The 26,654-nt window shown below is 41.5% G+C and overlaps 1 protein-coding gene across 1 annotated transcript in view; it reads right to left on the bottom strand.

The window, feature by feature from the left end:
* Positions 1 to 8,870: 8,870 nt before the first annotated feature.
* Positions 8,871 to 26,654, bottom strand: part of LOC121860929 (tryptophan 2,3-dioxygenase-like) — a 41,720-nt gene continuing 23,936 nt past the window's right edge. Inside the window, 8 exon segments of the mRNA XM_042358307.1 lie at positions 8,871 to 9,654; positions 10,452 to 10,545; positions 17,472 to 17,721; positions 18,025 to 18,124; positions 18,126 to 18,244; positions 18,803 to 18,940; positions 20,171 to 20,304; positions 22,816 to 22,964. Of these exon segments, the coding sequence (XP_042214241.1) occupies positions 9,351 to 9,654; positions 10,452 to 10,545; positions 17,472 to 17,721; positions 18,025 to 18,124; positions 18,126 to 18,244; positions 18,803 to 18,940; positions 20,171 to 20,304; positions 22,816 to 22,964 (1,288 nt within the window). The 3' untranslated portion in view covers positions 8,871 to 9,350.

The raw sequence follows: 26,654 nt of genomic DNA, 5'->3' as shown, positions 1-26,654 counted from the left end.
ATATATATATATATATATATATATATATATATATATATATATATTAGACTGTATCAAAAACTTCTTAAAAAATTAGCCACCAAATTTAGGTCACAGGTTTGACAGCCAACAAAATGGTAAAAGTTTTACCAATCACATATTTCCTGACAGACATTTATCATGCTGGAATTCCAAAACGCGAGTTTATTTTAAGTAAAGCTTTCACTAAGACACCAAAGTTTAAAATACTTTAAGAGTTTCATTATTCATTATTCTTTAACCTAGCCAATTGGATTGGGGCCTATTAGGACTGGTTGTCCTTAGGACTGGGGTCCATTAGCATTGAATACCATTACAAATGGAGCCTGCTAGGGATGTTTCCTGATTATAATGGTTAGGTTAGAATGAGGCCCGGTACGAAATCTATAAAAAGAAAGTATGAATTAAAACTTGCAATATCATAAGTGAGATTCCTTGTACACCTCACAAACAGCAAAGTTATATGCAGTACTGTTTGCAGAAATCATTTGCTGGAAAAAGCGCGTGTATAACACTTGGTAAAAATGCAAAAACATCAACATGAAGCAGATTGAAACCTAAGCTGAAACATGCTCTTATAATAAAGTACAGTTTTCATTTGTATTATCATTACACGTCGTATAAATGCCATGTAATTATACCTAAGCCAAAATGCTCATATATAAGAGTACAGTATCAGAAAATGTCTAACACTAACTCAGTTACAACTGATTCCAATGTTGCTGTATATGAACCTTAATAATACATTGAAGCAAATTCGTACATTACACACATTTTCTTGTTACACTCAGGAGAGCTCTGCAACCAATATCAAGAATGGCATTTGTAGTCTGAAACTACCAAGCAAATTATTCAGGAACATTTTCCCCCTCGAACTGTTAATAGAAGAACTGATTTTACACCAATAAGACGGAGCCCCATCATTCAAAAGAATTTACTATATACAGTATAATTATAATACAGTACCTATGGACTCAACGCCTACTTATTTGCACCAATAGTCAGCAATATTTTGTCTCAAGAATTGTAAAAATTAACAAGTGTGTTATAAACAGCACAAGAAATAATGCCATTCCATCCATCGGGGTTTTAGGAAATGAGCAAAGAATCTGCCCTAAAAACTATACAGTATCTCCAAATACAGTATATACCTAGAGAACATATCAGCATTAATTGTATATTGTACAGGCATCCCCCAGGTCATGGAAGGGTTCCATTCCTGAAAATCTTTCTGTGACGCGAAACCAATTTTCCCATACACAGCAGTACTTATATTATAAAAGTTGAGATGCATTCCTAAGGGTAGTTTTTGAGGTCCAAAAATGTGACACAAGCATATACAATGAGTCATTCATGATGTAACATGATAATAAATGAACAATACACTTGAATTTTACTTGCCAGAAACGAAGTTGAGTGCTGCAAGAAAAGGTGAGATGGTGTGGTCAAAGTTACTAGGAGTTACTCCGTAAAACATCAAGTTAATGTCCAATGCAATTCCTTTATGAAATCTTTTATCACCACTGTTTTCACTTGAACTTAATGGTCTTTTTCCACTCATCTTGAATAAGGGTTCACAGTAACAAAGATACATAACTGAACACAAACTGGGGAAAGAATTCTAACTGAGCATCGCCGTTGTTGTTGTGACTGCTACCAACTGGGCCTGGAGAGCTAAGCCAGAATCTACACAAAATTAATTTTATAATTTCGATGAAATTTTTGTTCTACATAGCGATTTCTTCTTTTGAAACTCTTAATAAATTAACCAAAATTCCATAAGAGCGAATAGAGTCCTGAACATAGACACATAACTGAACACAAGCTGGGGAAAGAATTCTAACTGAGCAGCGCCATTGCTGTGGTGAATGCTGTTAACTGGAGAGGTGGGCAACCTTCCAACCGCCTTGTGGCCGCCACAGATGCATTCACACATAATATTTTGTACTATTTTTGTAAAAATTTTGAATAAAAACCACGATTTTTTAAATTGTTGAGAATTTTCAAAAATTCCGTAGGGCGAATTTTTTTCCCCGGTAACCCGAAATTAAGGTCTAAATTTGTAAATTCCGTCAGGGCAAAATTCCGTCGCCAGAAATTCCATAACCCGGGGGGATGCCTGTACATATATAGCAGTTACCTGGTGCCTCAAATGAGAAAAAATACTGTATTTATTTAGTTCTACTCCTCAGGTACTTCAACTATCATAATGACTGTTTTTTATTTATGCAGGATTGTGTTATTGCTACACTCACATTTTGCACTCTGGAGCTGCTTAGATTCACTCCAGTCATAGATGGTTTAATGCTTACACCCAAACCATTACTAGTATTGAGTTACATAACGATACCTTTCCTCGTGTGTATATTTGTGTATATTCACATTAAGATGCCCCTAAGTTTATATCTGCAACTTGTTAATCAATATGAGGCAATGTGTTTAAACTATGTTGTATAATGTACTTTTATTTACCCACAACATGATGACGGTCATAAGATTAATAAAAAAATTATTGTCCCAAGTTATGAGAAACTGATAGGGGAAAGAGAGAACACATTCATGCCATGTAGTTTGGATTTATGATAGTCATGGGTACTGTACTACAGAATCAATGAATCAATATTTATGGCTGGGTAACTACAGTATAGTCGCAGTCAAAAGTAATCATCCACTCTACCTCCTAACCCCTGCGTCTGACCGGGTCCTTTCTGCACGGCAAGACACGTGGGGTGGAGAGGGGGAATGGTCGACTTGGTAGAGGGCCATTTGTTGGGGTGTGTGTGGGAGGGTGGTATACTTTACCTTTATCCTCTTCGCCACGGAGCGGCTCGTTAGCCACTTGTGCGGTCAGTCACGTCTCTGTTACACACTGTTGGAAAGTACTGGTCATGCACTGGCTCCTGAACGTATCTGAACCTGTTCCAGTGTTGGTCAAATCTGATCTTGTAAGAGCTCACACTCGGTGCCGTCACAACACTCTGGCAGGTTGTTCCAAGAGTTCACAATTCTCATTCCGAAAAAGTTTGCCATCACAGTTTTCTGGAATTATGGCTTCTTCAATCATGAGCTGTGACCCCTTGTGAGGCGGGCGTTCGCCAGCTCCAGGTATGGACACTCGACTGAGTAGTGCCCTTTGAGGTGTTTATACACCTCACTTAGGTCACCTCTTACCCGTCTGTAGTATAAGCTAGGTAGTTGCAAGTGCTCTAATCTCTCTGGATAACTGAGGTGCCGAAGTGCAGGCACCAGTCTGGTGGGCCACCAGACTGGTGCCTTTGGATATTTTTAATTAAGTGACTGTCCCAAGCGTATCTGGGAGACCAGACAGTCCTCCAGGAGGGGAAGCACCTCACTGATGAAAATCATTACGAGGGACGGGCCATCTAGATATCTGAACGATCTTCTTATGAGACCTAATAGTTTAGTTGCATGATTCACCTTCTTCTCACAATGGACCGAGAACTTCAGTTCATTGTGAGCATACACACGCAGGTCCTTTTCACATTCGAGCTCATTTAATGCAGTTTTTACGTCCTGCTGGGACATATGATACGCCTCCTTACCGTTGGTACGGCCCAGGTGGATCCTCTTACATTTCGTGACATTGAATCTTAGAAGACATTTCTTCAACCATTTTTGAAGCTCACAGAGATCTTCATGCAGCTCTCCGCAGTCTGTTTGGTTCTTAATTTCCCTGAATAATTTGGCATCATCTGCAAATATTTGTATGGAGGAGTGTATAGCTTCCGGCATGTCATTTACGAAACAAATAAACATCAACGGGCCCTGTGGTACCACGCTTGTCACGGGTACACATGGCGATTTCGTACCATTAATCACCGCACACTGCTTGTGATAATGCAGAAAGTTTCCGATCCACACTAGGACACTCCCGAATCCCGTACCCTTCCAGTTTAATTCTCAGCCTTTCATGGGGTACTCCTTCAAAAGCCATGGCAAAATCTAAGTATATATTATCGGTATTGCTACCTTTTTCCAGAATTTGGGTCCAAACATCCAGTACCTTGAGTAATTGTGTTAAGCAGGAGCGTCCCGACATAAAACCGTGTTGGCAATCATTTACAAGGTTGTTTCAAAGTAGATGTTCCATCACGACATCTTTTATAATGCCCTCAAGTACTTTACATACTATGCTAGTCAGGCTCACTGGTCTATAATTATTCGTGGAGTGACGATTGCCGTTTTTGAAAATAAGACCCACATAAGCCATTTTCCAATCACTGGGAACCTTTTGCTCATCCAGGCATCTACAGAACAGGATTTTAGGGGCTCAGTAAGCTCCTTGCACAACTCTCTTAGCACTCTGGGATGCACCATGTCAGGGTCGGGACTCTTATGAACCTTTAGCTTTGGGCAATTTATTTCCTATATTTTTTTCTGAGAACACAATGTGGGTCAGCACTGTGTTAAACCGTCTGTCCTCAAACGCAAGAAGATTGTTCGCTTCCTCTCTTGTGAGCACCGAGGAAAAGAATATATTCAACGCCTCCGCCTTGTCCTAGTTAGAATATACGTAAGTACCATCTTCAAGCCTCAAGTCCAATACGCCTATTCGCGTTTTTAATTTCGACATTGCGTCGAGGTAAAACGCTTTTGGGTTTCCTTTGACGCGATGCAAATTGCATATCAGAGAAGGTGGGAGGGTTGAAGAAGGCAAGAAAAATTCATGAAAGAAGGGAAGGATGGATGTAAGTTTTTTCTCACTACAGAATTATCTTAGGTTTACATGCTTGAAAGAGTATTAGATGATGACCCTTATTTTATTATTATTATTATAATGTGCTAACCATTTCCTTATTTATCATTATTTCAGGCTGCGGTTTGGGTTTTAAACAACGGTAATTAGATATTTACATATTGAATACGAGGGTGGAAATCACATTTAATTTTAATATTTACCGACACACGTCATACAAAATCTCAAGAGCTCTTGCAATTTTTAACACACTAGCTATAGCCAGCCGTTCACAAACCAATAATTTGCCTTCTGTACTTACTAACTTGGACAAGCTGATAAAAGAAGAACATTTGAAAGACCTGCCTGAAGCACTAGTAAGTCAGAGATTATATTTCGGTGTGATGTGGAAACCTCTCTCCTAAACTAAGATTTGTTTCCTTTACTTACCAAAGTTAATGGAAAACTACCTCATAGTAAATTAGTAAAGTTACGAAATACAATATAAAGAATTATAGATTTGTTATTGAGGAGAGCCATATAAACGTTTAAGTTCATTTCCATGCGCGAATGATCACGTAATGACACGAGATGGAGATAGACGCCGACACAACGTCATATGAGCGAGTCACAGTCAGACCAGCTTTGCACTGAAGAGAGCAAGATGCCTCCAAATCCAACAGACGTATTGAATAATTTCATAATGTTTTAATATTCCAAAGCCTTCAGACAATCAGTATTAAGTCTACATTAGTTTATTTCTTCTGTGTACTGTATATGACATATTAGAAGAATGATCACCAACCAGCCATCTGAAGTAGTAATGGAATAAAAACATCGTCACCCAGCAGTTCATAAACCTGACTGACTATTGTATTATCACTGGTGCTAATTTGCAGGGACAATTTAGTTGGGTTATTGTTTTGGCCATAACTTTAAGGTGGTACAGTATAAAAGAATCCTCGATGTATAACACAATATAATTAGGACTACTGTACATTCAACGCCATCTGTCATCCAGCAACGGTTAGTAACAGTTAAATTTTATTAGGGCCCTTTCGTTATTTGCTTATGCGAGAGTATTCCATTGAATCAGTACATAGACTACTCTCTTTTAATAATTATATAGAAAGCGTAATTAATTTTCAGAGGTTTTGATAGTGTGGCAGTGGTGAAATTACGGGTAAGTGATTTTTTTTTTTTAAGAATGGTGGTAGTGGGAGGTGGAAGTGATCAAGCAACAGCCTAGTTTAGTGTTACTGATGGTGAGCAAGGCTGAACGCAAAGCCACGCACTCTTATGTTGTCGAATCAGGGGGCTTTCCCTCGTGGAAGATAGACGCCTTATCAACCCTAATGGCACAATTCCTGCCAAAACCTCACTCGCATTGCTCCCCGGAATCTCAAGTAAAGGCACAGATAACTAAGGGAAAGTTAAGTTCATATGACACTTCCCCGTCGACGTCATGCTATATTCTAAGACCACATACACTCTCATTACATATTGACTTGAGTCCTCCTACCTTACTCGGTCACGTAGAAAGGCCTAAACTTGTGGGTATGGTATAAGGAGGGCTTGATGATTACTTTTAACTGTAACTGTACACATAAAATTTCGAGGAAGGAGAGAAAGCTGTATTTCGTATTTGTACACTTAGTAAAGGCACGTAGTGTAGTGGATAGAAAGTTTGGGGTCAAGGAGTGTTCTGTACAAGTTGTTCTGGCATTGTATTCTACTGATCACATAAGTACATGACAGCTATCTATCTGTAAGACAAATGGGTCATGAGGTGCATGAATATGAACGTGGAGGCAAGGAGAGTCAGAAGCAGGGCAAGATTGACAGGTTGTGAGTGATGATCTCAGAGATAAGAACCTGACAAGAGAGGCTGGAGGAATCCATACAGTTTGGAGAGCTGCCGTCAGGTAACCTCGGCTAATCTACGCATTCATGGAAATTGGCTGTAAGACAGTGATGATGACGATGAGCTCATCTGTCCAACAGAAATGAAATTGTTGTACTGTACAGCTTTCTTGCCTCAATTTCCATGGTGAGACGATATACTCGTATAAAGTATTTCACTAGAATTAGCAGATATATTAGATATTCCACATCATTTTTATTACCTTTGCCAATGAAGTCATGCCTGCAACTCATTCACTATCTCATTGTTGGTCATCGTCCCAATGCTGCAAGATGGGATTACAGCTAGGTAGGGATTATCTGTGCCCAAACTATATATATTTACTGCATTTAGTTTTTTAATTTCTTTCCTGAAACACCACATTTTTTTAGTTTATACCTTTATAAACTTAAAAAACACAGTACAAAATATTGTAAACAAGTCATTCACAATGGCATGTAAAAATATTCAAATGTGAAAGTGGTTTAATGCAGATTACAACCTGCTAAATTATATTCAAGAAAATTTAAATACCACATGCACAATGAGTTAGCTGTTTATCCTACCCTACTTATCACACCTGTTAGTGATGGCTATTCACAAATCATTGACTCAAGAGAACGTACAACGATCATCTCTAAGCTTACAATTTGCATTTACTGCCTCTTCCAGTTGTGACATATGCTTGCTATACTCAGTAGAGCCATATACAATAGTAGCATGAACCAGATCCCTTAATTTGCTGAGTGCTAGCTGAGCTGACATGCCCAAGTCGTTGTATTTATCATTAAAATGACAGTACAGTACTGCACTTGCAAATCTACCAGAGACATAACAAAGATCTATGGGAGAATTGAGAGAAATGGATACTGAAATGCATAAAACTGAAATACATAAAAGTCCTGAATGATTCATAAATTACTGAATCTCGAAAAGACGTTTTAGTGGTCCAAGTTATGTTGACTATCAGATGATTTTGGAAAGGTGTGGTTCAGTTTTTAATGTATAAGAGTGAAGTGTGAGCCAATTACAGTACGTGATACAGACTAAAAGAATGCTTGCACTAGTGAGGTAGTCCTTGAAATCTGAAGTGGAGAAGAGAATGAAGACAAGAGTGTCATCTATAGAGTGGATACAGTGATAAGAGTAAACAAAACTGTGACTCAGGATAACACACAGATGTAACAAGAGAGAGAGCTGACCGTCAATCATGTAAGGGATGAGCGTGGCATGAATATAATACAGTAAATATTTAAGAGGGAGGATAGTGTTCACATACTATATCAGGAATTGGCTGGGAGGAATGTGTTCCATCACAGACCAAAATGTTTTAGGTCCTACATTTTTTATTGGGAGGTATCACTGTCACACTCTTATACTCAAACTCTTTAGAAGTATTCAAATACTTATGATGAAATTAGTTCATTTTCCAAACAGAATATTGCATACCGTATTTAGTATAGGGTTGCCATATCTGAACATTCAAAAAAGAGGACGCTCCCGAAGACATCCCCCCCCGGCACACACAGGCTAATATACAACATACATGGTATAGAAATCTTAAAAAAAAATTACCTTTGCTTAAGGCTGAACATCTTCACTCCCTTAGCTGCAGTCTTCTTCCCCCACTGTGTGTGTGACTTGATGTGCCTATGCATACTTTTCTGTAGATCGGACCTTTTTCAGTATTGGCTGATTGCTCTTTAGAAAGGTATAGAAGTCACTGCAAGGTGTTTCTCGGAAGTTGTACTGTACGGTCAGAATGCCTTTCATTGTTTCAACACTCAATTTGTTCCTTTCCTCTGTCCATTGACTTTGCATCAGTGAAAAAACTCTTTCTACATTTGCATTGTGAGATGATATAGCAAAGAAGAATTGTGCAATTCTGAGTGGCATTCAATGTTCTTTGATTTTTCAAAGTATCTGGTCTACTTTTTATGTGTTGGCAGATTACTAAATTCTTCATCACTCTTGCAATTTTCCACAAACTGCTTCAGGTTACTAACTTGGTCAAAACACTTCATCAACTTCTACCTCCTTATCAATCAAATATTTGACAGCTAAGTTGACAACACCTACAGGCGTACAAGTGACTTATCAGCTGACGAAAACTGAACGAGATCTCTACGGTTTCCACCTCCCCTCTCTCTGTCTCTCTCTCCCGTCATTACAGTTTCATGTTTTTTTTCCGTGGAGAAAATGATGGAAGCTGAAATTCCGGACTTTTGAAGAATTTTAAAAATTCCTTCCGGATGAAGATTTCGAGACCTAAATGGAGGACATGTCCGGGAAAATACGGACGTATGGCAACCCTAATTTAGTATATATAATGAAAATATTTGTACCATTTATATTAATGCCTGTATATTATAGATTATTATCATTATTTGTTTAAAAAACAATAAAGTTCTTCAAATCCTCCTATGCCATTGAGGAAAAGAAAGTACATTTAGGTAGAGTAAAAAATATATCTACTATTAACTGTGTTGATGCTATTCATCATTTCACCTAAATATAACTTTTCTTAACTAAAGATATATGAACACTTACATAGACTTTTAAACTTAACAGAAAGGGACATTTGTACCATGCCAAAACAATTGAAAGATTTTCTGAACTACTGTACTACTTGCTGCATTACAAATTGGTCATGTCAATAGCAATCGAGACAAAATGCACAACAAAATTAATCTTCTTTAAAGTATCTGTCAAAAGATCAATTTATTTTACCTCTTACATTGAAGCCTCGCAGGATCTTTCCATACTATTCTCCAAACTCTTATCCAAGTCACTATCCGAGAAGACTTTCTCCTCTCCGTTGTCGAGAGGACATGGGGAGTCAGAGGAGACAAAGGTGACGGAGGAAGAATCGTGTGTTCTTAGTTTAGACACTTCCTTCATCTCTACTTTCCCATGATCTAAGTCTTCCATGATGCTCAGTCGATACTTCATTTGACGGGTCAGTGGCGGGACAGAGTTACGCGGAAGAAGGAAAGTGCTCAAGTTGAATAAGTCAAGGAACACCTTATAACGATCACTGCAACAAAGAAAATAGTACACGTAAGAGCTTGAAAATTCCTTTATAAAATATATCAAAATTATTTTTAATTGATAGCACACAGTCAGAAGAAAAATAAAAATTATTGCGAAATTCACAAGTACAGTTCATTGAACTCCTTTACCTCTCCACATATGAAAACTGTAGTCCGAATTAAAATATTCTGCACTTACAAAGCTGTCTTTCTGCCCATACAAATATGATACCATGGGGAGAATCCGCTACCTGACTTGCTAGTTTTTCTCATGGCGGGTTTTATAAAATAAGAATCACAAAATTAATATGGACCTTTGAAACACTAAATTATCTTAGAAAAGCTGTAGGGACACAGAAAGATTGGTACTGAATAATTGTGGATGCTAAAGACAATGTGGGAGATTAAAGCTTAAGGCTTGGATGGAGAAGGAGGGTGTGCCGAGAATGAGAATACGACTGGCCACCTGACTAGCAAGTGAGCCAACCACTGAAGAAGAGGATGACAAAGTAAGCATGTATTGTACCACCATTAAATATTCACAATGTATATTTGAATAAAATTTTGGATATGATTAAGTACATGTGGACTGTTCCTAATTATTCTGTCAGCCTCTTCATTTCACTTTCTACATTCTATTTCTTGCCTCAGTCACTTTCTCTTAAAATTTCACCCATTTTTTATGGTACCTTTTCTCTTAAAGCACCCCCATGAGAGCTGAGGACTAAAACAGGCTGTTGGACATACAGACAGATCGATTCCATGTGAACTGAAGCACAGAATGTGTATATTAATGACTTACCTGAGTGTCGATCGAAGGTACTGATACCCAGAAGACCCGCCAGTGCCAATCTGCTGAGATCCAATCATCCGTTGTACCAACATTACATGATTGTCTGCAATGGACACATTACAAGATAACCATGAATTGAACTAGATGCAATGTTGATGATAACTTTTCTGGTACATTAAGAAAAGGCATGACAAAACTTGCCTAATATTCAGATATGCCATCTCAGAATCCATCCTCCCCTCTCAGTATCTCAATTTTGTCTCCCATCTGATGCATCTACACTCCCCAGGTAGATAAATTTATCCAATGGCTTCAACAGTTGTCCTCTCATTACTGTCTCTTGTTGGTGGACATCCTCCTTATTCCTGTAACTTACCATAACCTAACTATTCTGTGTACCAATGTTAATCTCAAAGTTTTGTGTCTGTCTCCATCACAAGCAACACCGCCCAAGATCTGTAAGAGTCTTTTGTTCTCACTCTGACCCCCTTTCCTCACTCTCTATCACTCACGTCATTTTCTGGAGGCTCTGAATACTGTAGAGCCTCAGTGAAAGTTCACACCCGTCTCACTCTGTTCTCTTCTCTAAACAAGTCGTTGCTGTTTTTGCCATGACAGTGTTGAGAATCTCCATATGGCACTGGGATTTGGGTTGTTTGTTGTTGGGTTGTTTATCAGCCCATGTTCAAGCTGCTCTCTGAAAGCATGTGCTACCACTGGATCCTCCAGATGCTTAGTACTAAAACCTCTTCTGGAGGCTTGGTGCCTTCGCCGTTTCGGGGCAACGTGAAGTGAGAGAGCTTGGCTCTGACGAGCCGATAATCAGTGTCACAGTGGTCTGAGCCACGCATAGCATAGGTGATGAGGACATCTCGGCAATCTCTTTCTCTGACAATGATGTAGTCAATGAGATGCCATTGTTTGGATCGTGGGTGTTGCCACGAACCCTTGAACTTGTCGGCCTTCCTAAACAAGGTATTAGTGATAGTGAGATTGTGTGCAGCACACTTGCTGAGGAAGAGTAGGCCGTTGGGATTACACTTGCCTAGTTCATTTCTCTCTATGGTTCCCTGCCAAATGTCAGTATCTCTGCCAACTCTGGCACCGATGTCACCAAGGAGCACAACCTTAATTTCTCTGGGGATAGAAGGTAGCCCTCTGTCGAGGTCGGCGTAAAAGGCCTCCTTGATGTCATCCTCTGCATCCAGTGTTAGGGCGTATGCACTGATGAAAAAGGCATGACGTGAGTGATTCAGTAGGACTCGGAACGTCATGAGGCGCTCATTGATCCAAATTGGCATTTCAGCTAGCCTGTGTAGGATGCGTTGGCGGATGGCAAAGCCAACTCCATAAATGTGGTTTCTCTCTGCAGCAGGCTTACCCTTCCAGAAGAAGGTATAGTGTTCTGACCTCACTAGGGGAAAGGTCATGGCAGGGTTAGCTCCAGAGGGATAATTATCAGATATGGCCAGCGCTATGTGTGGTCTGGGGTCTGCGAGTTTGTTGGCCAAGCTGGAATGGACCATGGAAGAATTGGAGAGGGCCAAGGAAGAAATAGAGAGGGCCACGTTGGAGAACCTGAAATTAAAAGAAGAGATGGCGAGATTGAAGGGGGAGGCGGGACAGGGAAAGCCAGTGTCTGACGAAAATTCAAGAAAGCCAGTGTCTGACGAAAATTCAAGCGAGTGAAAGGTTGTAAGGAAAGGGAAGACCAAGCTGGTGATGAAGAAACACACCAAGGATACATCAACAACGACATCAGCAGCTAAGTGTACCAACTCGTTCAGTCCCTTGATAGACGAATTGGACATTAGTACAGTCAGGGAAAGGGCTGACAAGGAAAGTATAACAACTTTAATTGTTGGTGACTCACAGGTAAGGTACTTGGACAGGGCTTTTTGTGGTAAAAACATAAATAGGATGAGGGTGTGTTTGCCAGGAGCTGGGGTGGGGGATATAACTGACAGGATGGACAATATCTTGTCTGGTAATGGGAACAAACCCATTATCTGCCTCAGTGCAGGAGGCAATGATATTGGCCGGTGTAGGAGCGAGGAGCTTCTTGATAAGTTCAAGGCAGCTATAGATCATATTAGGAGTAAGGGAGGGATCCCTATCATATGCGGTGTCCTGCCTAGAAGGAGAGTTGGCAGTGAATGGTTGTCAAGGACAGTTGGTGTCAATGACCGTCTTGACAGATATTGAAAGTCAATATCAGTCCCATTCATTGACAACTGGGACAACTTCTACTGCAGAAGGGACCTTTATGCTAGGGATAGGGTGCACCTGTCTCGGGAGGGGGTGGCAACCCTGGCTGGGGCTCTAGAGGGGGCAGTTCAAAAGATATTGAAGTCTTTAAACTGCTAGGAGAACATATGAGCACGGGGTAGAGGAGACTGCAGTGGTAGCGGGTAAACAAAGTGAAAGATTACAGGGAAATAGTGTTAGGAATGATGACAAAACTAAGGTAGACAGGAGTTTAAAACTAAACGCGGTAAGGGGAAGACTCAGAACACGACTAACTTAAATGTATACTATGCGAACAGTAGAAGTATGAAAAACAAAATGGATGATATTAGGGCCTTGGTATGTACCGAAAAAATCGATATAATAGCATTCACTGAAACAAGGATCAACCTAAACTCACGTGAGTTACTGGTCGAATACCAAATTGCGGGTTACAAACTGTTCCATACCGATAGGCAGACCAGGAAAGGAGGCGGGGTAGCAATCTATGTTAGGGATAATCTGAAGTGTGAAATAAATAAGGAAATACAAACCGAGCGGAATACAGAAACAATTTGGATAGACTTAATCGACGGTAGGGAAAAATTAATCACAGGAGTAATATATAGACCTCCCAATCTTGATAGAGTCAATGAGCGACTTATCTGGGATGAAATGCGCAGGGCTTCCATACACAACAAAGTTTGTATAGTAGGCGACTTTAACCTTGGCCAAATAGATTGGACTGACCTTACAGGTAACTCAGAATCAGAGGATTTTCTCGAGACGATCCAGGACTGTTTTCTAAGTCAATATATCACCGAACCCACCCGGGGTAATAATATACTCGATTTAGTTCTGTCAAACAGAAAAAACCTCATTAGCAATGTCAAGGTAGGGAACGAACTTGCAAACAGCGATCACAAAGAAATTAGATTCCAGTTAGATTTTCAGGGCAGACGTAAGGAAAATTCCACTGAAGTACCAGATTTCAGAAGGGCAAACTTTGACAGTTTAAAGAGGCAGCTGAGAGAGGGGGCGTCGCGCTTGGCCGTGAACCTGACAGATGACACCGACCTGATAACAAGATCTGAGATTGCCGAGTTCCACGACAATTTAAATAATGAGTTACTTAATGCACAGAGGCAGAACATACCATACAAAAAACTTAGATCAGACAACAATAACCCTAAATGGATAAATAGTTATTTAAAGAACATCATTGGCCAAAGGAAGGCTATAGGTAGAAGGATAAATCGTGGCGAAATTTACCTCCGGGATTATTATAGGGTATTGGCGAGTAGGGTTAAAACCGAGATAAGGAAAGCCAAGAGGAATAATGAGGTAAGGATAGCAAGGGAGGCGAAGACAAACCCCAAAGGGTTCTACCAAATGTATCAAACTAAAACACGAGAAAAGATTGGACCAATATGGTCAGATACCTGCGAGCTCACTGATAATGACAGAGAAATGAGCAATAATTTGAATAAATATTTTTCAACAGTTTTCACCACCGAGAATTTAAACATGATACCCGGGGCACCGACTCTATTCAGAGATAGTGAAGAAAACAAATTAAGCGAAATAGTAGTGACTAGTAACGATGTTAGTAAGCAAATAGACAAACTAAAGCCTAATAAGTCACCTGGTCCCGATGAGATATTTGCCAGAGTATTAAAGGAATGTAAGGAAGAGCTTAGTATGCCCTTAGCAAAGTTGTTTAACATGTCCTTAAAAACAGGTGTAGTACCAGAATCCTGGAGGATAGCGAATGCAATACCGATTTTCAAGAAGGGGGATAGATCACTATCCTCTAACTACCGCCCAATCAGTCTAACATCAATAGAAGGCAAATTACTGTAAGCAATCATTTCAAACTCTATTCGAAATCACCTGGAGAAGCACCGATTGATCAATGATTCCCAGCATGGCTTCACAAGCGGACGTTCATGTCTAATTAATCTATTGACATTCTTTTCATCAGTTTTCGAATAGGTGGATGAGGGGCACAATTATGATGTGGTATATCTCGACTTTAGCAAAGCCTTCGACAGAGTCCCCCACGAAAGACTAATTTGAAAGGTAGAAGCACATGGCATCAAAGGTAATATCCTTAAATGGATTAGGGCGTGGTTACAGGACAGGAAACAGAGAGTGAGCATTAATGGCACTAAGTCCCATTGGAGCAACGTCACAAGTGGAGTTCCCCAAGGCTCAGTACTTGGACCATTATTATACATAAACGACATAGATATCGGCATAGACAGCAACATAAGCAAATTTGCTGATGACACTAAAATAGGACGTGTTATTAAATCTGACGAGGACTCCGCAAAACTACAGGAAGATCTAAACAAATTTTTCGAATGGTCTGAAAAATGGCAGATGAAATTCAACGTGGACAAATGTAAAGTACTCAGTATAGGAGATGTAAACAGGGAAACTAGATACCTGATGAACAACGATGCCATAGAGAAATCCGACTGCGAGAGAGATTTAGGAGTAATGATAAGTAGGAACCTTAAGCCAAGTAAACAATGTGTTTTTGCTCGTAACAAGGCTAATAAAGTACTTGGGTTCATACAAAGGAGTGTTAGTTACAAGACTAGCGAGGTCATCCTAAAACTGTATCTTGCTCTTGTGAGACCACACCTGGATTACGCAGTTCAGTTCTGGTCACCGTATTACAGAATGGATATAGAATACTTGGAAAGAATTCAGAGGAGAATGACGAGACTAATCCCGGGCATTAGGAACCTTGAGTATAGAGACAGATTAAAGCATCTTAATTTGCACTCCCTCGAGAGACGTAGAGCGAGGGGCGACCTGATTGAGGTGTCTAAATGGAAGTCAGGGCTAAACAAAGGGGACATTACAAAGGTACTCAAACTATCCAACCAGGAGCGAACTCGTAACAATGGTTTTAAATTAGACAAATTTAGATTTAGCCTCGAAATAGGTAAACACTGGTTTGGAAACAGAGTAGTGGATGAATGGAACAAGTTACCAAATATCATCATTAACTCAAATACGCTGAATAGCTTCAAACATAGGTTGGATGCTTATATGAGCAATAGGGGTTGGGTGTGAACGGGACTGCCCAGTATGGGCCAATAGGCCCGCTGCAGTTTCCTCCATTCTTATGTTCTTATAGCCAGACCCCTGTTCTGTGAGTTGACCCTCGTCTGGGAGCTGGGACTCGCTAATGGCTACTATGTCGATGTTAAACCTAGCTAGCTGTTTTGCCACAACGGCAATTCTTCTTTAGGACGCTCATTTGTGTCAGTATCCAGAAGGGGCCTCACATTCCATGCAGCGACCATAAAGGGTTGTGCAGTATAGTTTGTTTTTGATTGGATCTGTGATTTTGATTGTGTTTTCGACAGCATAAGGATGACCTTACTGGGTGCGGTTTCCCCAGTCAGGTTGGTCTTTCAGGCAGGCTATGCTTAGGGCACCTTTTCTAGCCCCCTCCGCATGTGGGGTGAGCAGAGTGGCTCCTCGAAAGGGCTGCTCAGTCGCACTGACAGGACCGGTTTGCACTGCTGCCTAGATCCCAGTGCATAAACGACCATCTTATTTCTGCCGCCCATGTGTAGAGTTGTAACTAGAAACTACCGGCAGTCATCTCTGCCTGTCCCCGTCGCCACTCGTCCGTCGCCATAAGACTTTGGGGGTATAGGGGTTCTGATGGTGATGAGAGGTATGATGAACCGGATGATGGTTGTGTGTGAATTGATTTATGTGGTGAGGCAGGAGCGTAGGCTGCAACCACACATCATGGCTCTCCCTTTTCCTGATCCAGTGATGCAAGTGTTGCAATGACTGGGGAGAGGAGAGTTGCAATGGACTGTCGATAGCCCAGTTTGTTGGGTTTCGCCTTAGAAGCCTGTCCCTCAGGAATGCACCTTCGTCCAGGTGTAGTCGTTGGGTTCCCATGGTGGTCACCTCTTCCGCCTCTACCGCCGTTGGGGTCTTGTTGGAGCTCTGTAACATGTTTGCCTGATGCGGAGCTCCATCGCAGATTTTTCTTTTGGGGTTTACTTCCATAGCCTTATACCTGCCAAGATTAATCCGCAAGGCAGCAGGGTAATGGCTGGTAGGCGCCAGAACGTGTCCACATACCAGTGGGCCTATGCGCCGTCCCTCTGAGGCCCACTGCTACTCTTTAGCCTGGGCCCACGAGGCACCCAGTTACTGTGTGTTGCCAAGAGGAGGCACAGCAGGAGTCTTGATGGTAAAGAGGCTGTTTACTGGCAGGGGAAGACTTATGCATGTTGCTTCCCTGTTCGCCACCAGTGCCAGCTAGCGGCGGTAGCTGAAAGCGAAAGGAACAAGCAGTGCTTGCACTTCAATACTAACATAATGCTGCCAAACTAGACGCATTTCACCACCCTGTGTGTGAACACACTTAGTAGGATCACACTGAATAACATCCTTTCTATATCTGTCCAAGACCTGGACTTGAACGTAGACATACTAGCGAGAGATACACAGATTATTGCTGCATCACGAAAACTATGAATGCATGAATCTGACAATGTGAACAGATGGTTGTGTATCCAAATGTGATGACCTTTGAGAAAAGACTGGACAAACACTAAGCAGATTAAGATAGAGGTGTTCAACCAGAAGTACTCTCAGTACAGTATATAGTACAGAGCACTAGTACAGTACAATACTAGCTTATAATAAAGAAGCTGTAGCGCCTTCAAATGCTACTGAGTAACTATAATAGCCAAAATAATCAACTGTGTTCTTGGGAAGATGGAAGGATTTCCTAAATTGTTCCAAATTACTTACACCTCCACTTAGTCATTAGAGAGTCAACATCCATGAGTAGTGTGAGTAACTGGTGGGGCTGGTTGAAGCGAGGTTCTTCCCGATAGAAGGAAATCATTAGGGCCCCTTGAAGGCCTTTGTGAGTGAGGCGTCGTTCCCCACGGGCCATCAGGGCATTATGGACCCTGACGTCAAATATGCTGTTAAACATTTCTCGACGCTTCTTATGCTGACCAGTCATATATGATCGGAGGTTCTCACTCTCTTCTGCCTGAGGAAAGAAATGGCACGATTGAAAAACTAGTACTGTACTATACAATAGAAATGTTAAAAATTTATGAATTTTATTGCGAGAAAAACAGGAAGGCTGATAAGAGAGTAAGATGATACCAGTAATAGTTTTTTATTAAGGCAAAATTATACTGTACCATCATAATTATTACAGTATATATTTTTCTGAACAATACTCTAACAATATAATTACCTTCACTTGGTTCTATAATTTGTCATTATAATAATGTTGAGTACTTGAGCATAACCAGTTTTTTTACAGATATAATGATTGATAGCTTACCTCAGCATCCCGGAGTTGTTCGTCAAGAATGTTGTCTACAGCCAATTTGTACTTATCCCAAAAGTTGAAGCCTCGTTCCTCCAGACCTGGTGTGCGTTCAGCGGTTCACCAAGTTCTGTAAAGACGGCTCCTCTTCTGAGGTCTTGATTGCCTTATACACTTCTGGTTCATCACCAAACACCTTTGAGTAGTTTTCTTGGTTGTATCGGACTCGCAATTCCTATGGAATAAGAATTTTAATTAAAATTTGGGTTATAGTAAGTATCATAATCAAAACTAAATATTAGCACCATGAAGACAATTTACTTTAACAAAGCATCAAGAGTGCCACCATGTGCAAAGCAGACATCGTCCTCACTAGCCAACAACAATTATCAGCTCAAGTCTTGGCGACTCAGCTGCAGAATAGGTACCCCTGTCTTTAACAGTGGGAAACTGATGGGCAATGTGTAGTACCAGTCATAATATATCCCTGTCTCCTTGGTCTTCACTGTTTTACTTACCTATCTCCTTTGCCACTGTGATGTATCCATGATGCATCAAATGGGACTTCAAACATATGGGACCCACTTGCACTACCTCCATCAACTTCTAGTTCTCTTTACTTCACAATAATTGTTACATAGAGTGTCATATCAACTCATTTGTCGTGGCTTCTTGCAAACAACTACAAAAATATTACATAAAACAAGTGACAGACTTCGCTTCCAGATTACAGTACGTGTACAGTATCGTTAATAACTAAGTATTTTTCTCTCTCTTAGGTCCTAGAACTCACCCCTTTGACCCCAAGCTTGTTCTCAAGAAGCCTGAACTGGTAGCTTTGAAATCCTGATGCTGGAGAGAGGTAATCACGAAACTCCATGAAGTCGAGAGGTGTCATGGTCTCCAGAATGAGGAACTGGTCCACACACAGCTGTAGAGAAAGACCTTGTGTTACCACAGGATAAAGTACTCATACAGTATGTATGCTCGGTAAACAGTATCTTGTAGAGACAGGAACAGAAACATAATGGAAGTCTTCAAACCAAAATATGATATACTGTGAGGCCAAAGGAAAAGAAATGGCAGTGATCAGCCCATATTAAAAAAAACGACCAAATTTGGATCAAGAATCTTCTCCTGTGGATCCAAGGGATAAGAAAAAACACAGAAAACTGCCAACTATTATATGGATGTTAGATGTGGGTAAGTTTGGTGGAACTTTGTATGCTGGAGGGTTCAAGATAGAAGGTTTTGTGTGTGTTTTAATGGTCAGCAAGCTCGCCTCGCAAGCGAGCTGACCTGGGTTCGATCCCTGGGCAGGGTGAAACTAAGGGCAAGTTTCTTTACGTCATTTGCCTCTGTCGACCCAGCAGTAACTGGGGAGAGTCCAGTCTTCTCGGGCTACAGTATTCCTTGATACCGGGTCATGCAACTCGTTAACTTAGGGTGTGGTTGTTGTGTTGGCGACAACCTACACCTTAAACAAATTCACGCCAAGGTGACCATAGGGCCGGCCATCCTCGTTACATGAGGGGCAAACATTAGTGTGTGTATGTGCGGGAGGGGGAGGTGGTGGACATGATCTTGGTCACGTGGTGGTAAGAAGAGTGGCCAGGAAGCCCCAGATGTGGCTGTTTAACCCTCAGCCCTGATGTCTCAACACCACCCCGTCCATCCTGTCATATTTTTACACATTTTCTCCTGCTATAAACTTATAAGTAATAAGGTGGTTTTGTAGAAAGTTTTGTTGTTATTACAAGATATATTAATTACATTTAGTACAAGGAGAGACTCACGATTGTGAGAACTTTAAATCTGGAGGAGTACTAGCTTTGGTGTGAAAAGTAACACGACCCTGTTGTCACACTTTTATCTGGTGCTGGGGGTCACAGGACCTCCCTCCTGCTGCTGCCGTCAAATGGCACCAAAAGACACTTTTTCTCTTGGTTATCTACTACTGGCACAAAATGCCCAGAGCTCCTTCAGTATGTCTTAAATGCCAAAGATGCCACGGTTCAACTTAAGTGTGAGTGTGACCCACTTAAAGAATGAATTTGATCCACCTTAAGAAATGGTGTAATTCATCTTAACTTGCACCTTGATTATTAGCCTGAACCATCTCGACTACAAGCAGAACCCATCTTTTGTCCGTGTTACACACCTTGAGTATGAGCGTGACCCTCTGCATACGCTTGACAATCTCCAACATTTTGTGTTCGTCGACCTCCTCTTGGCTGAAGATCTCTCGTACGGAGTCGATCTCGAAGATTATCTGTTTGAACCACAGCTCATAGGCTGAGAGGGAAATAAACTAGCATCAGTACTGTATTCTATCTAGCTTGGAGAGAGAGAGAGAGGGAGGGAGAAAATGTTATACCTACAAAGTAAACATAAAAACACAGCATGTCATTTGTGCACACAGCATATATAGAATAATTTACCAGTTACAAAATGAAAGTTGGCTTAGGAACTCAAATGAAAACACGGGATTTTAATAACTAAAGAGAGAAAACACAAGAGAAAATGATGCTGGTGTAACCTTAAACATCCTTTACCATGACCACAACGACTGCCATGATGAACACATATCATTTTGATATACAGTACAGCACAGCACAGCACAGTACAGTACAGTACAACACAGTACAGTACAGCACAGTGCAGTACAGCACAGAACAGCACAATATAGCACAGTACAGTATAGTACAGCACAGTACAGTACGGCACAGTACAACACAGCACTGCACAGTAGAGCACAGTACAGTAGAGCACAGTACAGCACAATATAGCACAGTACAGTATAGTACAGCACAGTACGGCACAGTACAGCACAGTACAGTACAGCACTGCACAGCGCGGTACAGTACAGCACAGTACAACACAGCACAGTACAGAACAGCACAGTACAGTACTGTACAGAACAGTACAGTACAGCACAGCACGGCACAGTACAGCACAGTACAATACAGTACAGTACACTACAGCACAGTACAGTACAGCACAGTACAGCACTGTACTGTGCTGTGCTGTACATGAACTGTACAGCACAGTACAGCACAGTACAGTACTGCACTGTACTGTACTTAACTGTACTGCGCTGTACTGTACTGTTCTGTACTGTAACCACAGCCAGTATAGTACAGTACAATACTGTACTGCACTGTGCTGTGCACAGCACAACAGTGCAGTATCGTACAGCACTGCATAGTACACGTACAGTACAGTACAGCACAGCACAGCACAGTACAGCACAGCACAGTACAGCACAGTACAGCACAGTGCAGTACAGCACAATACAGCACAGTACAGCACAGTACTGTACAGCACAGTACAGTATAGTACAATACAAGAACTGTACTGTACTGTACTACTGTGCTGTATTCAAACCAATCACAACGCAACACAGCACCACCCACAGTACAGCGCAGCACAGGCACCGCACAGTACAGCACAGTACATTACAACAGTACAGTACAGTACAGCACAATACAGCACAGTACAGATCAGTACAGCACAGTACAGTACAGTACGGCACATACAGCACAGTACAGTACAACACAGCACAGTACAGCACAGTACAGTACAGCACAGTGTAGTACTGTGTACAGTACAATACAGCACAGTACACTACAGCACAGTGCAGTAAAAGTACTGTACTATACTGTACTGTGCTGTACAGTACAGATATAGCACAACACAGTACAGCACAGTACAGTACAGCACAACACAATACAGCACAGCACAGTACTGTCACAGCACAGTACAGTACTGTACTGTGCTGTACTATGCTGTACTGTCTTACTGCTATTCTGTACAGCACAGTACAGCGCAACACAGCACCGCACAGTACAGCACAGTGCAGTACAGCACAATACAGCACAGTACAGAGCAGTACAGCACAGCACAGTACAGTACGGAACAGTACAACAGTACAACACAGCACAGTACAGCACCGTACAGCACAGTGCAGTACTGTACTGTACTGTACTGACCACAGTAATACAGCACAGTACAGTACAGTACAGCACAGTGCAGTAAAGTACTGTAGTATACTGTACTGTGCTGTACAGTACAGAATAGTACAGCACAGTACAGTATACTACAGTACTGTACTGCACTGTGCTGTACTGTGCTGTACTATGTATAGCACAGAGGTATAGTACAGTACAGTACTGTACTGCACTGTGCTGTACTGTGCTGCACTGTACAGCACAGTACAGTATACTACAGTACAGTACTGCACTGCACTGTGATGTACTGTGCTGTACTGTACTGCATAGCACAGTACAGTATACTACAGTACAGTATAGTACAGTACAGTACTGTGCTGTACTATACTGTACAGCACAGTACAGTATAGTACAGTACAGTACTGTGCTGTACTATTATAGCACAGTACAGTATACTACAGTACTGTACTGCACTGTGCTGTACTGTGCTGTACTGTATAGCACAGTACAGTATAGTACAGTACAGTACACTGCTGTACTATACTGTACTGTACAGCACAGTATAGTATAGTACAGTACAGTACTGTGCTGTACTGTACTGTATAGCACAGTACAGTATACTACAGTACAGTACTGTACTGCACTGTGCTGTACTGTATAGCACAGTACAGTATACTACAGTACAGTACTGTACTGCACTATACTGTACTGTGCTGTACAGTACAGTATAGTACAGTACAGTACTGTACTGTACTGTACAGCACAGTACAGTACAGCACAGTACAGTCCACATCAACCATTTCCCCACTGAATAATCACCTAGCCTTGCCGAAAGGTTAGGTAAAGTTACAGTTACCTTGATGGATGATAATGAAGAGGTGCTCATCGTGGACCGTAGACAAGCATTTCTGGGCACTGAGGAGTTGGTGAAGCTTGAGGTAGGAGGTGTAGGTGATACCGCCGAACTCCTCCACGAGGTTCCTCCCGTCTTGAGCGCTGTCCACCCTGCCGGACACAATACATTATTTTCTTCCGCAGGAATGATCATACTCACCAGGAACGAACTCATGACCATGACCCTCCAGCACCCTAATCTTGACACTAGCATTGAAACATAAATCCCGTGACCTCAGTCTTGACAGATACCAGTGAGATAGAACTCGTGACATTTTTCAGTTCTAAGTCTCGGTACTTCGGTCAGTCTCGGTATTGGATTTTTGCTGAAGATTTTTCGAAAATCCTCTATTTAATTATTTCCAGGTCTAATGGAGGGAAGTAGTGAACTGGTTAAATTTGGGTTCGGGTCACCTCACCTACCTGGGCCTGGGAATAGTTGACCATAAGCAGGGATATCCTTCGTTTTGACACATACCAATATATGACCGCCTCTAACTACAGTCTCACCCCATGGCCTCACGAGACGCCACAACCTGGTCATGTATTGACGTTGAGGCTCTACGCTATCCCCTGTGTACCTTGAGGGCTTCTCATACACTACACTACTGTCTCCTCACTTTCCAGGCTGAACGGAGAAGGTAGGGGCGGGTAGGAATGGATGGGAGGCTAAGAGGGGGCTGAAAGAGTAGTGCAGCAAAAAGGAGAGAGAGAGAGAGAGAGCCAACAAAGAAAAACAAAACACGCAACACTGCATTTACCACTACGGAGTATTTAAGTTTCTGGTTTCTTCACCAAGACAAATCGTGTGTGTGTGTTTAGATACAATGTCAACAAAGCTACAAAAGAGAATAATCTAGTATGTAAGAATATAATGTGGGGCTTCCTTTCGACATACACTATATATTATTACAGTAAACTTTGTATATTTTATGGTAAGGCTTGTTGTAAATCATCTATTGGCGTAAATTATAACTCAATAATGAAGCAGATTCGAAGAAAACACAAGGCCAATAACTGTTTAACAAGTACAATATGTCCTTACTAATTGGCATTATTCGCAGGTTGCCTCAATTAATCTAGGAGTTTGTTTGTTGAATGTGATATTTTTTTTTGGCTTTTGTTTTCTGTCAACCAGGTTGCTTTGTTCTTTGTATGGTAGGATAGTATCACGCATTTGATGATACTTGACTTATGTTCTACCGATGATTAGTACAGTACCAATACAACAGTGGTTAAATTCTAAGAGGGAAAAATTGTGAGAGTTGTGTCTGTTGACTGTTAATGTTATAATGTATTATTATGCATCAACAATTAAGATAACCAAATACATACACTAGTCATTAACAATTAAACACAGTGCGACATAAACTGCGATGATAAAATGTAAGTCGTCATGAGTAAAGGTTTTCAAGGGGGTTTTACAATTGTGAGTAAGTGAGATTTGTCTGTCATGTTATGCGTCGAAAACAAGCTTAAAATATTTCCTTACGAGTTTATTAATAACGCAAGACCAGCTGGAGGCAGGCGCACACACACACACTGTCAGCATTCTGTGATAAACTCGTCTTCCACCACACAGCAGAATTTAATGCATGGTAATCACTGGCCCTGAAGTAGTGGATTCAATTCAATTTCAATTGTTTATTCCTTGATAGAGGAAGCGGGATCCTAGTACTGTCACTAGGTACCCCTGTACAATGACACCAGAAGCATCTGGCAAGTGTGACAAGTATATACAATATAAATATTATAAAGGGGCTTACTAAAGCCTAAGGAAGGAAGGATATTCCTTTAACACATAATCAATACTATTTACAAATTATCTGGCCAGTATGGGGAGGATCATCGTGTCTCCGTCAGGGGGTCGTGGAGTGGTGGTCCAGCAGGCGTCACGGAAGCGTTGTGTGTGGGGACATCTTAGGAGGTAGTGGAAAAGTGCTGCTGTCGGGTCTTCTGCATAATGCACAAGAGCGTTGCTCAGGGGATGCGGGGATACCAATCTCCCAAGCAAACTCATACCCAATGATGATACGGGCAGCAATCACGTCCCCTTTCCGCGACCCTTTCCCGTAGACGTACGAGAGGTCAGGAAGTTTACGGAGGACATCGTACCAGGTGGACGGGGAGTCCAGGGGGATGGCGGCTTCCCGAGCTTCTCTCTGTTTGCGAGTAGTGAGTTAAACTTGAGGTAATACCGGCTACCGTACTTTAAAGGAGTCATAAGTACTGACACCATCATCCACTAGTACTGACACCATCATCCACTAGTTCTGACACCATCATCCACTAGTACTGACACCATCATCCACTAGTACTGACACCATCATCCACTAGTACTGACACCATCATCCACAAGTACTGACACCATCAACCATAAGTACTGACATCATCATCCACTAGTACTGACACAATTAACCACTAGTACTGACACCATCATCCACTAGTACTGACACCATCAACCACTAGTACTGACATCATCATCCACTAGTACTGACATCATCATCCACTAGTACTGACACAATTAACCACTAGTACTGACACCATCATCCACTAGTACTGACACCATCATCCACTAGTACTGACACCATCATCCACTAGTACTGACACCATCATCCACTAGTACTGACACCATCAACCACTAGTACTGACACCATCAACCATAAGTACTGACATCATCATCCACTAGTACTGACACCATTAACCACTAGTACTGACACCATCATCCACTAGTACTGACACCATCAACCACTAGTACTGACATCATCATCCACTAGTACAGACACCATTAACCACTAGTACTGACATCATCATCCACTAGCAGTGACACCATTAACCACTAGTACTGACATCACCATCCACTAGTACTGACACCATTAACCACTAGTACTGACATCATCATCCACTAGCAGTGACACCATTAACCACTAGTACTGACATCACCATCCACTAGTACTGACACAATTAACCACTAGTACTGACACCATCATCCACTAGTACTGACACCATCATCCACTAGTACTGACACCATCATCCACTAGTACTGACACCATCAACCATTAGTACTGACATCATCAACCACTAGTACTGACACCATCATCCACTAGTACTGACACCATCAACCATTAGTACTATCATCATCATCCACTAGTACTGACACAATTAACCACTAGTACTGACACGATCAACCACTAGTACTGACACGATCAGCCACTAGTACTGACACCATCATCCACTAGTACTGACACCATCATCCACATGTACTGACACCATTAACCACTTGTACTGACATCATCAACCACTAGTACTGACACCATCAACCATTAGTACTGACATCATCAACCATTAGTACTGACATCATCCACTAGTACTGACACCATTAACCACTAGTACTGACATCATCATCCACTAGTTCTGATCATTAACCACTAGTACTGACCTCATCATCCACTAGTATTGACACCCTTAACCACTAGTACTGACACCATCAACCACTAGTACTGACACCATTAACCAATAGTACTGACACCATCATCCTGTAGTGATGGGTTGTCAGACCGCAGCTTGCATCTTAGAGACAGTCCAGTCTTGACCCGACATTAGGGAGGTCAAGTGTAGGGTAACTCTCACGGTTGACCAAGGGTTATAAATCAGCCAGGCTCCCCTTCCCATGTCACACGGCCAACAAACATGTAAGAAGGCACCAGCCGACTCTCTCCCAATATACACAATATCCTACACCGCAGAAAGAAGTCCAGACCTGACCTCACATTAGTCAGGTCAAATGTAACTCTCGAGCCC

This window comes from Homarus americanus, unplaced genomic scaffold (assembly GCF_018991925.1).
Source record: "Homarus americanus isolate GMGI-L3 unplaced genomic scaffold, GMGI_Hamer_2.0 scaffold52806, whole genome shotgun sequence".
Lineage (NCBI taxonomy): Eukaryota > Metazoa > Arthropoda > Malacostraca > Decapoda > Nephropidae > Homarus > Homarus americanus.
The sequence above is the reverse complement of the archived record's forward strand: the minus strand, read 5'-3'. Positions and strand labels throughout refer to the sequence as shown.